General features: G+C 33.4%; 2 protein-coding genes across 3 annotated transcripts; one reads left to right on the top strand and one right to left on the bottom strand.

Moving 5' to 3' along the window:
* Nucleotides 1-3,657: 3,657 nt before the first annotated feature.
* LOC135087933 (WD repeat-containing protein 55 homolog) lies at nt 3,658-6,885 on the bottom strand. 2 transcript variants are annotated; one of them, XM_063982792.1, is made up of 5 exons: nt 6,634-6,885; nt 5,786-6,144; nt 5,341-5,458; nt 4,520-4,688; nt 3,658-4,408 (listed from the first exon to the last, which is right to left on the bottom strand). In XM_063982792.1, exons 1-5 carry the CDS (start codon nt 6,734-6,736, stop codon nt 3,910-3,912), a joined length of 1,248 nt encoding a protein of 415 aa, XP_063838862.1. In that variant the 5' UTR covers nt 6,737-6,885; the 3' UTR covers nt 3,658-3,909. The 2 variants fall into 2 exon arrangements, with proteins under 2 accessions (XP_063838862.1, XP_063838863.1); XM_063982793.1 differs by having other exon boundaries at nt 6,600-6,662.
* Nucleotides 6,886-8,292: 1,407 nt separating this feature from the next.
* Nucleotides 8,293-12,497, top strand: LOC135087937 (THAP domain-containing protein 5-like). Its single transcript, XM_063982798.1, has 6 exons — nt 8,293-9,043; nt 9,278-9,522; nt 9,744-9,797; nt 10,206-10,358; nt 10,830-10,916; nt 11,036-12,497. The coding sequence occupies exons 1-6, from the start codon at nt 8,943-8,945 to the stop codon at nt 11,161-11,163; spliced, it is 768 nt and encodes a 255-aa protein (XP_063838868.1). The 5' UTR covers nt 8,293-8,942; the 3' UTR covers nt 11,164-12,497.
* The last annotated feature ends 1,114 nt before the right edge of the window (nt 12,498-13,611 follow it).

Consider the following 13,611-nt stretch of genomic DNA (forward strand, 5'->3'; position numbering starts at 1 on the left):
AAATACATAAATATATTATATAGCCAAATATGCGATCTTTTTTTTACTGATGGTCTGACGACATATTGCAGTTCAGTCAGATTATGCAGCAAGTAAACTAATTTAATTTTCACTATTCAATCACACACTCACGATGGCAACCGAAATCGCCCGAATTGATCTGCCCCCTAGAAAAGTCTAACAACAAAATCTAACATTCTATTCGTCGGACGGATTCGATTTTCGAAAAGTGTGACTAGTCTAGTCTACTAATAGACCCACTGACCGCGTTCGAAGCACCTGTGCGGCGCTAAATACGTCACGACATGCAATGAGACAATGGGCCAACTATCCGGCCGCCGGATATCCGGCTATCCGGCCTAGCAGCTGGCCGGATATCCGGTATCCGGCCAAACAACTATCCGTTTCATCTCTAGTCACAAAACAACTGCAATGCGACTGGATGACGAACGTGTGGTATCGCGGTATCGTTTTGACAGTTAGTTCAAACGAAGTTGATGTGTAGGGTAATTGAACACTAAAGCATGGTCCAGGCGTTAATTTTATTGGATTCGTAGAAATTAGTGTACAAATCTGATGTTATTCTGGGTTCTTGTATGCACGCAGACAGACATCATAGTTATTGCTCTTCTAGTATTTTCCTCAATTTTTATCTTAATGAGTGTGTAGGTACTATCCGTTCGCTTTAAGTTTCCCGCTGGCGATATGACGTCACTCGAAGGGAATCGTCTATAACTATAACAAACTATATTTGGGTCATTCCACAAAAATATGTCAACTCTTAGTCCGCGCCACATTTCACATGAAATATTTGTTAATATTTTATTCCAAAATTGTTAAATAACAGCTCGCAATGTGCTTTATTCATCACCCATTTATATTTTTTGAAACTATTTTTAAAACATCTTAAATTCCTTTTCAATGACCCAAAACGTCATTCCCTAGGCATGTCCGTACTCCAAAAGTTTGTGTTTTGGGACCCACATTTATAAAAACATCAACTTTATCCTTTGTTTTAATTAACGAATAATCTATTTAAATGTATATTACACCAAATTCTATTAATATTTTGCGGTTTCAATAAACAATAATTTGATTTTCTTTAGTTGAAAAAGAGTCTACAGCTTTTAGCGTCATTCCCTCGCCACGCATTGATTTTATAATTTTGCGCTGTAATATGTATTTAGAGTGAATGACATTTAGTTGAGTTTAAAGTACGATACGAAGTTATCCTCAGACCATACTGGCTTTGCGGTAGCCGTTTTTTGAATTAGTGCAAACGTGCCAGTTATTGCGGAAACATGTGTTAATCCAGTCACTTCGTCAGTCCCTAGTTGAGTAGCTTTATTGATTACAATAAGAAATTGTATATAATTTCATTAGTATTTACGTGTGGTTTTTTGGCTATTTTCGGCACATCGTATTAAGCATCTTATAATATAAAGTTAATCTGCATTTGTGTTAAGTTTTACTCCAAATCGTCAGTCCCTAGAGCGTCAGGCCCTAGCTTTAAACTGCACTTGGGACTAAATTACTAGTTAGGGAATGATGTTTTTTATATGGTGATAATAACAAAACAACTACATTATGTATATTAACTTATCTATAAATGTTAAGGTTATAAGTTTTATACTTTATTAGAAGTCATATAGTAGTAATGTTGTATGAAAAAATTGAAAATTATAATTTCTCCTAAAATAAAGCATAAAGTGACTGGCCCTTTTAGACATAACATAATTAATTAATAAACTATAATTTACACTAATAAAGTATTCAAAAGCATCTTAAAAAAGTTACGGACAAAATGACGTCGAAAATATACAGATTTTTATGGAATGACCCATTTAGTTAAATTATTTTTTATTTATTATTAGGTATTGATAAAAATTGTGTATTTGCATAAAATAAGACACATTAATTGCGTTTAATTGCGGTTGGGAGAGGGGACGCGCGCATTCCACGGACCGGCAAACTTAGCGCGAACGGGTAGTAGGTTATATCACGTTATGCTGTGTATCTTAGATTCACAGAAAACAAACAGCGAATGGCGCGCAGCGCAGCGGAGAACATCGGAGAGTATTTACAAAGCCGCAGAGCCTCTGCGGCTTTTGTAAGAAATTGCGGTAGAGGAAATGGCATTACATGCCATGTTTTTTGGTCAAAACGCTTAAATAGAAGAAGTATACTTTGCGGCGCTCCCACGACAAAACTATTGATTTCACAAAAAGGTTAGTAGATATCAAATAGGAAATTTTCTCTAGTTTTAGTTTCCCTGAGCATGTTTTATCAAAAGACAATACCGGAAATTGGCGTCTTTTTTTTTTCGCGCGGCCATCGACCAAACCTTGTTTTTTGATGACAAAATAGTGTAATAAACCAAACTTACTATGACATGTATACCTCTAAACTCAGTCTGAACTGAGTTACGAGCATTAGAAGTTTGATGATTTTACATACTAGATTTGCTTTTGCGCGCAAGTTTTGTAAGAAATTGCAACAAAATAGTGACATTGTATGTGTAAACAAACAATACCATCCATTATAGGCTCCAGACATCAGTGTGGAGCAGAATCAGCGCAATAAAAAAATAGTGCAATATTTTGTTGCAATTTCTTACAAAACTTGCGCGCAAAAAGCAAATCTAGTATGTAAAATCATCAAACTTCTAAAGCTCGTAACTCAGTTCAGACTGAGTTGAGAGGTATACATGTCATAATAAGTTTGGTTTATTACACTATTTTGTAAACAAAAAACAAAGTTTGGTCGATGGCCGCGCGAAAAAAAAAAGACGCCACCTTCCATACAAAATCTGGCATTGCCATTTGGCATTGCCATTTATACGAAAGGAATTATTTGAAAATAATAAAAAAAACTGCTATTATAGGCAGCATTTTCCAATATAGTGATTGGACTATGGTCCCATTTGAATAATTTATATTTTTGTGTTAGATAGCCCATTTATCGAGGAAGGCTTTAGGCTATACAGTGTTGATTTCAATTCTCGCCATATTTATTTAGGTAATCTATTATTTAAGTCATAAAAAATACAAACGAAGCATTTATCCATAAAAAAAATAGAAACGAAAGTGGATTTTTTACCGAATATTTTCCGTGCGAAATAACTGTACTGTGGCTCGCAATACTGCAATAGTTTACACTGCGGCACCACCATCGAGCTACGCGGATCGCTCGCTTATCATGTCGGATAGCCTAATGAAGAAAGCCACGCGTAAGCCACGTAATGAAGCTAGTGTAAATAGGTATTTTTCTTTGATTAACTAAATTTAAAGTTCGTTTTAAATTTTTCTCGAAGTCAATTTTTTTAATGATTTGCGATCAGAATAAGCTACTTAATCAACTCCCTAAATATGGCGAGTATTGAAATCAACACCCTGTATAACATCACTCTAAAGCCAATAATAGGGGCGGAGCAGTAAAAAGAAATGTTGCAAGAACGGGAAATATTATTCGAACTATTTTTATGCTTAAGAAGTCGCGGGCACAGCTAGTCTTACTAATATTATAAATGCGAAAGTTTGGATGTCTGGATGTGTGTTACTCTTTCACGCAAAAACTACTGAACGGATTTTGATGAAATTTTACAGTATGTTTTTAACCGAGATTAACATAATAGGCTATAATTTATGACGATCTGTGACAAACTAAATTTCATGCGGGTGAAGCCGCGGGAAAAAGCTAGTTGCTAATAAAACAACGTCAGATTCTTCCATTTTCAAATAAAATTATGACACGTCAATACGGTAGGAATTATTTTCAAGACTGACTGGTGTGTGAGAGTTCTAGGCATGTTTTGGCCAAACAACAAACAGACGCCGTCTACCGCAGTCTCCCTCACGATCCGCGCCGCTGCGCGCCTTCTGATGTGCCTGCCTTAAACTTAAAATAACTTTAAACTAGTCCAGAAAAAAAATCTGATGCATTCTTCACATTACTGGAAGGTAAGTTGTTTATCATGTCCTGCTTTTTATTCTGTTTGTGGTTCACATCTATAAGAGTATCTATGGATTCAAAATATGAAATATTCCAGAACTTTACATCATTATCATGAGAACATGAGGCAATATATTGACCATCATGGCTTATATCAAGACATTCTACTGGTAGTCTATGTTGACCTACGATTCCTAGCTGACGCTGTGGGAACATATGAGCTGCTCTTAACATGCCATCCTCTCCTGACGTAACAACAATATTTTGAGTTATCGGCACCATACATTGTATAGCATGTTTTTGGCCAATAAACTCATCACTATGAAATCCAAATTCTTTCCAGTTAAATAAATACATCTTTCCTGTTGAAGCACCTACAAGTAGTTTTGTATCTGATCTAAAAAGCCCCATACAGGTTAGCTCTGAATCATATTCTTCAGATGTTGTGTAGATTTTACTGAAACAAAATTAAATTACGTTAAACACGAACAAACGTGCCGTGATATTTGTATTTAAAAATATTTTGAATAAAATATGTAGTAAGAATATTTTTAACATAGGTCCATACCTAGCTTTCAAATCAAGACAAGTCAAAACTCCATCGCCACCTGCACAAACTAAATATTTTTGTGCATCATTTGTAATCATATCCGAAACATGCTCATCACCAATTTTTATAGAAAATATTGGATCAGCTTTTCTCATATCCCACATTTTGACAGTACCACCATCATCACCTAAAGTGGAATAAGCAAAAGTTAGCTGTATATGTGTCGCAGTCGGATTTTATAATCCGCCGTTTTACATTACAGCTAGCCATTTTCAAAAACAGCGCTGTTATGTAATGTAATTAATTACGCCGACAAAACGGTAAAATAAAATTTTGAAAAAAAAATTTTTTAGGGCAGCTCCCAAAAGATAAAGTATTTTTTCGGCCGCAAGTGTTTCGCTTCAGTGGCCTTTCGCTCCAGCATACCACAATGAATGTTTTTCGCTAAAACGTACTTCGCTAAATCGACCTTCGCCACTACGTACGGGACCCGATTATGGGGGTATGGTCACCCTACAATCTAAATGCGATGCGGCTACACGTGGGCCGCCGTATTGAAGAATGTATCGTAATGACTAATCGTTGAACTGCCGTATTACAAAACAGCGCTGTTTTTTAAAATGGCTGGCCGTAATGTAAAACGGCGGATTATACAATCTGACTGCGACATAATTATGTATACTTCACATAAACAAAATATTGTTTTACACTTCTTCTCAAGTTTCATAGTCTTAAAAAAGATTTGATTTTATAAAATAACAAAATATATAAGCAATACCTTTCAAGTTATTAGATTAATAAAAAAAAATAGTTTACGAAAGTTATATTTATTTACTTACCTGTAACTATTTTTTCACCACCCAAACTAATCATTGAATACACTGGGTCATCATGAGCATTTTCATAACACCTCTTCATCTTTCCTGTTTCAACATCTGTAGCTACAATAGTTTTATCCTGTAAAAGATCAGAAAGTAACCTTTTATTAATCCTATGCATAAAATTATAGACAGACAGAATAAAGTTATTAATAAGAGTTATTTAAATGTGATTCAGCTAGGTTTTATTAAGTTTCTATTCCATAGTTAATAGTTTGGTCTATTGCCAACAATATGCCAGATTCTGAACAGTCTAAATGAGACCTAGAAAGTAGAAAACCAAAATTTATGGTTTATCTGACACATTTTATCAGTCACTCACTGATAAAATCAGTCACTCACTAACCAAAAACTACAAAATAATGTTTATGTAGACCAAGTTAATATAAACAATTGAAATACAAACCTTTGAAGTGGAATATAAAGTAAGGCCACTGTCATCAAATTCAATGTCTCTACACGCCTTCAGATGAACTTCATATGTCTCAACCAATTTAGTTTCTTCATTACTATATTCATACAATAAAACATCTCCAACAATATTTGCTAAAGCAATTAAATTTTTTACTGGATTGAAAGAGATATTCACTATGAAATCTTCACAGTTAATGGTTGGAGGGTGATCCCGAGCTTTATTTTTTTCAGCTTTAATTGCTTTGACTAACTCATCATCATCATCATCCTCATCATCTTCTTCTTTATTATTTTGATCCTCCTTCTCTATTGCTTGATCTGGCGAAGCACTCATATTATTGTCTTCATTTTCTAAAAATAAAACACTAGTAAAAAATCACATTGACAGAAAGAATAATTTCATAGAAAGAAAGATTTTTTTAATTGCAACTAAATTAAATAACATTATTACATTTCTAATAAGACACCCCGCAGACTATGAATGAAGAATCGGTCGATGTAATGCTTTACTGACCTAACTATCGGCCAAGAAAAAGTCGGTGGTCTGCGGCTGGGCTATATAGGTATGGAGGTGTGCACATTACACCGATTTGGTATCGGCTGATTCTTCATAAGAAACCCAACTACCTATAAAATGTAGTCTTTGCAGTGTCTAAAGATTTGTGTGTAAAGTTTAATTATTACACTCCAATGTGTATCTGTTTCGTTATAAAAATTGACTAGCAAGATAGAAGATTCTTCAATAGATAGATGCTTCAATAGAACTACCTGCTAAGAATCAATTTATTGCAGTATCTCATATTTACCAATGACATATCATCAAACATCTTAGATATTTACCACTGTCTGTTTCGGAGTTTTCAAATTCATCAATACTGATTTCACTGCTATCACTGTCATCGTCGGAAGAGTTTTTATCATAATCTCGGAAATCTTCCCCCATTTTAATGTTTTTTGATCTCACTTGTGTATTGTTATAATTAATAAATAAAAGACGTGTATGTTTTACGTGTTCGGCGGACACAGGATTCGTACATGTTTTTCTAAAAAATAACCTAAAATTGATTAAACGTCATTAATGTCTTCTTCTTCTTCTTTTTTGATGATGTTGGCAATGTTGCAAATTGTCTATGGTACTTTAAGAATGATACAAGTGACATCTTTGTGGAAAATATCTTGATCTTAAAATAACAGAAATGTAGCTCATTTATTAAGTTGAATAATGTTCGAGGAGTGTGCCTCTCCACACAACTCCTGGGAGGTTATTCTTCAATCAAAATAACGCCACTTCAATACTCACACACACTTTATTATTAAAATATTATCAAAATCTATTACATATTAAATATTAAAACATTTACAACTGAATCTATCGAAATTCAATAATACACTGATACAATGTCACATTTTCTCGCTTTTCTACACCTGTCATTATTTTCAAACTTCATTCTATTGCTGTTTACTTTTAAAATAAAACCTGCCAGCAACATGTCATCTCATGATAAAATTCTATATCCTAACATCCCCTCTGAATTTTATCTTTATATCATCATAACAACTACCTATCTACTCCTTAAAACCCAACTTAACTAACTTACCCAATACAACCATACAACCATGGACCTATAAAAAAAGGCGGACGGAACTCGCGCTACAACAAAACTGTGACGCAAAATTTTGGCGTTTGTCTATTGTGTGAGTGAATTTAGGGATGCCATGTTAGCCAAAACATTTTACCCATTTATCTTAAGAAAAACATAGATGGGCAGATATGTTACTTGGAAATGTAGACGGAATTATATCGTGCCATTTGAAAAGGATGAAAGATGAATACGTTGAGGTAGACGCGAAATTTTCAAATTTTCTTACTTTGTTTGCAAGTCAGTGTCAGGTACGATTCACGCAGTTACAAATTATCAATCTTGTGTACCTACGTAATCATAATCTTATGTATCATCAATATTAATTATTATCTCTGATAGATTGTAACATACAACCTGACACGGACTTGCAAAAATATAAGAAAATTTGAATTTCGCAGTTCCACGTCCTTGGGAAGGATCAAATCTGCCTACGAAAATATATCCCATTAAAACACAGTTATTATGATAAATTATTTTATTTCAATAGTATGCGTAATAAACTCATAAAAAGTCTTAAAATTATAGATTTCCCACTTTTCGGGTAATTTTCCCACGTAAATAACTGAGAACACTGGCCTTTGACGTATTATTTTGTCGGGTGATTGACGTTTCATTTTAATATTTTAATGTTTATAAAATCGGGGAAATAAGTGATTAGATTATTAGTTTACCTGTGAAATGTGATTCCTTGATTTTTGTTCGTTCGATCAGAACGGTTTTTACACAATTTCACCGCGCAAGACATGTCTTATTTGTGTTTTTTTTTCGCCGCGTAAATGTGTCAACTGTGTGAAGTTTGCACTCGAAGTGGTGTATCACAGTGTATCAGGGTATGAATGTGTGCGTGCCGGCCTGTACGTACCAGTGGGTAGACACTTCTCATACAAAAACTAGTCTCTATATGTAGCAATTGATATACAACCTTATCCCTTAAGCAATAAAGTGCATTTTGGATTGATTTTACTATAGCAGGGGAACCCGCGGATCAATACCACCATACTAAAAATAATTGTTAGTGTCCTTATGTTGGTAGTATTGTTAGTTTGACAAATGAAAAAAAATGTCTGTCAATTGAGTTTGAGTTTTTAACCGGCGAATTGATTCGTGTGAAGTTATTTTCTCAGATTTGGTGCAATATTACTGTAAATAAACTTTTCTGTCGTTTACGTTGAGTTGATTAAGTTCCTCCGTATCGGGCGTGATAAAGTTTGCTGTTCAGTGTTATGTTTTTTGTGAGATAGAGACTCTTTTAAATAAGCTGTGTTTCAACTTCTACAGAAGTTTAAACTCTTATTTACTTTTCTGTTTAATGGGTATGTTATCTACTTACTTGAAATATTACATCTATTACAAATCTATTTTTCATTAAAAACAACCCTATGTGATGAAAATGTAAATGTACTTTCAAAACTGGTAAATGCATGAACCAGGGCATTGACACTGGTTGGAGAGAAATTATAGGCTTTGTTTAATTAATACCTATTTCATTTTAGGCTTCTACTGATAATGGAGAGTAGAAACAACAAGAAGTGCGTTATTTGTAATAAGAGGCGAAGTCGTGGTGGATCACCCTTACTTTTGAGTAGGTTTCCTCTGGATTCTGACCGGTGAGTTTCTAATAACACTCATTTATTACAAGATAATTTTACTGATTGTGTAAACTTAAAGGCTGGGATTAATATTTTTAATCATACAGTAAATAACCATAACCAATTTTTAATTTCAGTATTTTGTTTCGTACTCTGCAAATGAATTGCATAACAATACTAAAAGAAATTAGTTGATGAATAAATTTCAGTTTGTTATTCTTTTTCTTTTCTAATAGGTATTTCTTATTTCAGTTGTCGAATGTGGGTTAAAAATGCTGGCTTAGAAGACTTAGCATATGTACCTATTGAAAAGTTACACCAACTGAAGTTTGTTTGTGGTGGGCACTTCACTCCTGAATCCTTCAATGCCAAAGGAACTCGGCTGAAGAACTCAGCTATTCCAACACTGGAATTGAGCAATCCCATCTTGCCAGATGAAGTTTTGACAGAGTTTCCTCTTCATGTAAAAGACTCCAATAAAGAAAACCTCAAGACAGGTATGATGATGACTTCAATTATTTTTTTTAAATTTAATTTACTATCTATCAATTTTTCTGAATTATTTAGATGTCTTAATTAATTTTCTTTGGTTTCCAAAACAAACCAACCGAATGCAATTTAACAAGGTTCTTTCTTTGTAACCACAAACATGTGTTGTATGCTTATCAATAAATAATATATAATTTCAATTATTAATTATATCTATACTTTGTTACAGTTCTTTATGATCATTCATATTGCATTCCAAAGAAGTCAAATCCAGTTGAACGAGGTATGTTTATCTAAAATTATACTAATAATATAAAAAGGAAATATTTAATTGTTTGTTTGTATTTGATCGGCTCCGTAACTCGAGCCAAGATAGCCTAAAGTGCGGGTTAGAACCCCACAGCTTGAATATTGTAGTAAACCCACTCGTAACACAATTTAGCTTAGAATGTGTGTTGAGTTAGAGGGACTTTAGTAATTTGTGTAATACAAATTCTTCAAAAAAAGTACCGGACCAATTTGAAAAATTTTAGGCAATCTACATTAATTAGCCAGGTCAGCTAGTTTAATAATATTTATAAGCTAGTAATTTTTAATGTGAGCAAGACATGTACTAGACTGATTGTACCCTAAAGTTGGGTAAGAACATGACATTTTATTACCCAATTCACATTTCATTATCTGCTTTCAGTTCCCCTTACAACTACAACCAAACAACTAAATTCAACATGTTTGGGAGCTGTGGATATACCAGATTCTGGTATTTCTGCGAAAACAACTTTTGAACCTCTTCCTTCTACTTCCAATGCACCAGAACATATGACCTATAAACCCATTACTCATGGTAAGTGTACAAACTAATTATTTACCTTCTAAAATATGCCTTCCCTCAAACTAAAGAATGCCACCCTGGATGCGTTCTGCAGTCTGCAGTCAGGTCAAAATGAACTTATATGTACAACATTCTAGGTTTCTGTACATTTTATATTAATGCGATTTGACCGTGCGGATACGAACAAAGAACGCAAAGCACACGTGACTGATTGCCTTATCACGACCACTTACAGATTGTCTTGACATACCCGCAGACCGCATCCAGAATGCAGAACATTAAAACCTCTAAATGCCTTTAATTTAATATTATGTCATTGTTATTGAAGGTGGGCCCACGCTTCATATTTTATGAGAAGAGCTATCATTATCCTGTCTTTGCATTTTTTTAAAACTTGATAATGATTGATTGATTTGGAAATAATATGTTTCATAAAACAACAAAATAAATTTTAAACTAATTTGCATATTTATAATATTTCAGATGATAAAAACATTTGCCATCAAGATGCACAGGCAGAAATATTAGTCCACAGTTATAAAAGACCTAAGAAAAACATTGAAATGAAAGGTAAGATAAAACATACCTAATTTAAAAAACTAAGTAAAATTGCTGATTAATAAACCAATATTCAATTCAATTTGCTTTAATGTTGTTTTTTTTTACTAATGGAAATGTTTTTATTACAGACACTTCATCAACATTTACAATTAAAGAGAAGAGGCTTTGGCGACAGTTACAAAATGCAAAAAAAAACAATAAGGAATATAGCGAAGGTAGTTGCAGAAGAACACAACAGAAATTTTTTAAATATTAAAAAACTGAATAGTACCATTGTAAATCCAACATTCAAAACTAAGATGAGGGTGAAGTATGCTGCGCATGCTCTGAGTAATACCGTGGCAGCTATTTTAAAAATGATGGCATGGAAAGAAGTTTCTGATTGCAATGATACAGCATTTGTGATTGAACAGTTAGATAAACTATTTGATTGTACAAATGGTCCATCATCTTTAAATGACGTAAAGAAAGGGATCCGGGAAAATGTTTCCACATCAAGTAATCACATTGAGTCTTGGACCTTTTATACTGATAAGTTAAAAACCATAAAATTTATAACAGCAGAAAACACGATACTAAAAAATGTTAAATGCGTAAAGGGATATCAAATATCTATCAAATCCTTAAACGATATTTGGGAAAAGTTAAAGAATGAAGGGTTTAAATATATGAACCTTAGACAGTTTAACCAAGACTCTCTGGAAAACTTATTTGGAATCATTAGGCAACACAGTGTAACCAATAGAAATCCCACTATCACGCACTTTACTGCAGCGCTTAAAACAAGCATGGTTACTGGGCTGAAAGTGCCTCATAGCAGAAGTGCTAATTGTGAAGCAGACAACAATAAACATATGCTGGAATATAAAGACATTTTAAAAACTAATTTAAAAACAACAGAAATAAAAATTAATGTTCAAGATTCCACAGACACTGAATTTTATCCTGTGTTGTCTATCCCGGACCCTGAAAACTTAGAACAGCCCATTGAAAATTTGTGTAGCCTTGAAAACCAACCAGTAGTATATGTAAGCGGGTATTTAGCTGCCAAACTATTACAGAACAGTTCTTGTTTAATTTGTGAAGAGTGTTTGAGCGTGAAAACTCCTGTTGACAATGATTTGTATGCATATATATCTCTTCGCGAATGGTGGCATGATAAAAAAAGTCTCGTTTATCCAACAATTCAATTATGTACCACCGTAAATGAAGCTAAACAATTTTATCATGACCATATTGCCGACCAGATATATATGGAAAATGTTGGAAAATTCATTTTCTTAATGTTGAGTACAAATTGTAATTTTAGTTGGTTTAAATGTCAACAACATAATAAATAAATTTATGATAAGATGTTTAAAATATTAAGTTACCTTTTTCTAAGAAAAAGTTGTAAAATCATTAATGACAGCCTCATAAAAAGTGAAAACAATTTTGCTGACAAAAGTAAAAAAGCACAGCAACAAAGCATTGAAAAGTAATCTTAGGGCTGAGGTTCGATCAGCTGATAAGAAAATTAAAGATGTTTATAAATAAAAATCCTATTTTTTCTTAGAAAAAGTTGTGAAAATAAAAGTTTACAAAATTATCATTTCTGTACTGTTATAATTTTCAATAATTCCTCATGCCTACAACTGCTATGTCATGTTCAATACTTATTGTAATATACCTATTTTATTTCGAAATAAATAATTTACGTTACAAAACTTCGTTTTACTTACACATAGTATAAAATAAAAATAGTAACCATTAAAATATTGAAGGTTCCTATACTAGATATCGATATGCAATTACAACCCTAGCAAAGTATCGATAATCGATAAGTTATTACGAACGTCACTAATACTGTCAGAAAATAAGGCATTATGTTGGTAGCTCCGCCTGTAGTTTGTGCGGTTGGTAAAGATTTGCGGGTCGTTCTCTAAAATGCATATGTGTGCGTGAGCTCAAAAAATATCTATGGAGTGCCGTCTCTTACTCTTTTATGCTCTTTGGTACGTACAGGCGAGCTGGTATATCCTAATGTCACAGTATTTTATTGATGAGAATCCGTCCGACTTTTTTTATAGGTCCATGCATACAACAAATATACTTTTGAATTAATTAACCTAAACACCTTACATAACTAACTTAAAATTAAAATTTCAAGTTAACTCCCAAAAACCTTATATTCTAATAAACCTACATAATTCGTCACATCACAAATGTCCACTATGTATCACTCACTATACATTGTCTAAGTCTCAAAAACTTTGTTCTATCCAGTGGTTTAGTTAAAATATCAGCCAAATTGTCTTTAGTAGGACAATCATATTCTAATAAATTTTTATCTAATTTCTCCTTAATAAAATGGTATTTCACATCAATGTGCTTGCTCCTCCTATTTAAGATTCCGTTTTTAATCAAAACTATTGCTGATTGATTATCAACAAACAATTGTGTTTTTGGTAACTCCCCTGTCAACTCATGAATCAAACTCTGAATGTAAAGCAGATCTTTTATACACTCGGCTGCAGATATATATTCAGCCTCAGTACTAGACAAAGCAGTTACTGACTGTTTGCGAGAACACCAGTGAATTGGACCACCACCATAAAACACTACAAAACCAGTCGTGCTCTTCCTAGTATCAGGATCACCTGCAAAGTCTGCATCACAATATGCTTTTAAACTTAGATCGCTACCATGAACATATTTTATACCA

This window comes from Ostrinia nubilalis, chromosome 3 (assembly GCF_963855985.1).
Source record: "Ostrinia nubilalis chromosome 3, ilOstNubi1.1, whole genome shotgun sequence".
Classification (NCBI taxonomy): Eukaryota; Metazoa; Arthropoda; class Insecta; order Lepidoptera; family Crambidae; genus Ostrinia; species Ostrinia nubilalis.

Excerpts from the sequence above, each read along its gene's own strand:
- LOC135087933 (XM_063982792.1), bottom strand. The coding sequence starts at position 6,736 with ATGGGGGAAGATTTCCGAGATTATGATAAAAACTCTTCCGACGATGAC. Across the intron at positions 4,689-5,340 it reads TGGTGAAAAAATAGTTACAG|GTGATGATGGTGGTACTGTC; the intron begins GTAAGTAAATAA and ends ATTCCACTTTAG. Across the intron at positions 4,409-4,519 it reads TGTCTTGATTTGAAAGCTAG|TAAAATCTACACAACATCTG; the intron begins GTATGGACCTAT and ends ATTTTGTTTCAG.
- LOC135087937 (XM_063982798.1), top strand. The coding sequence starts at position 8,943 with ATGGAGAGTAGAAACAACAAGAAGTGCGTTATTTGTAATAAGAGGCGA. Across the intron at positions 9,523-9,743 it reads TAAAGAAAACCTCAAGACAG|TTCTTTATGATCATTCATAT; the intron begins GTATGATGATGA and ends ACTTTGTTACAG. Across the intron at positions 9,798-10,205 it reads GTCAAATCCAGTTGAACGAG|TTCCCCTTACAACTACAACC; the intron begins GTATGTTTATCT and ends ATCTGCTTTCAG.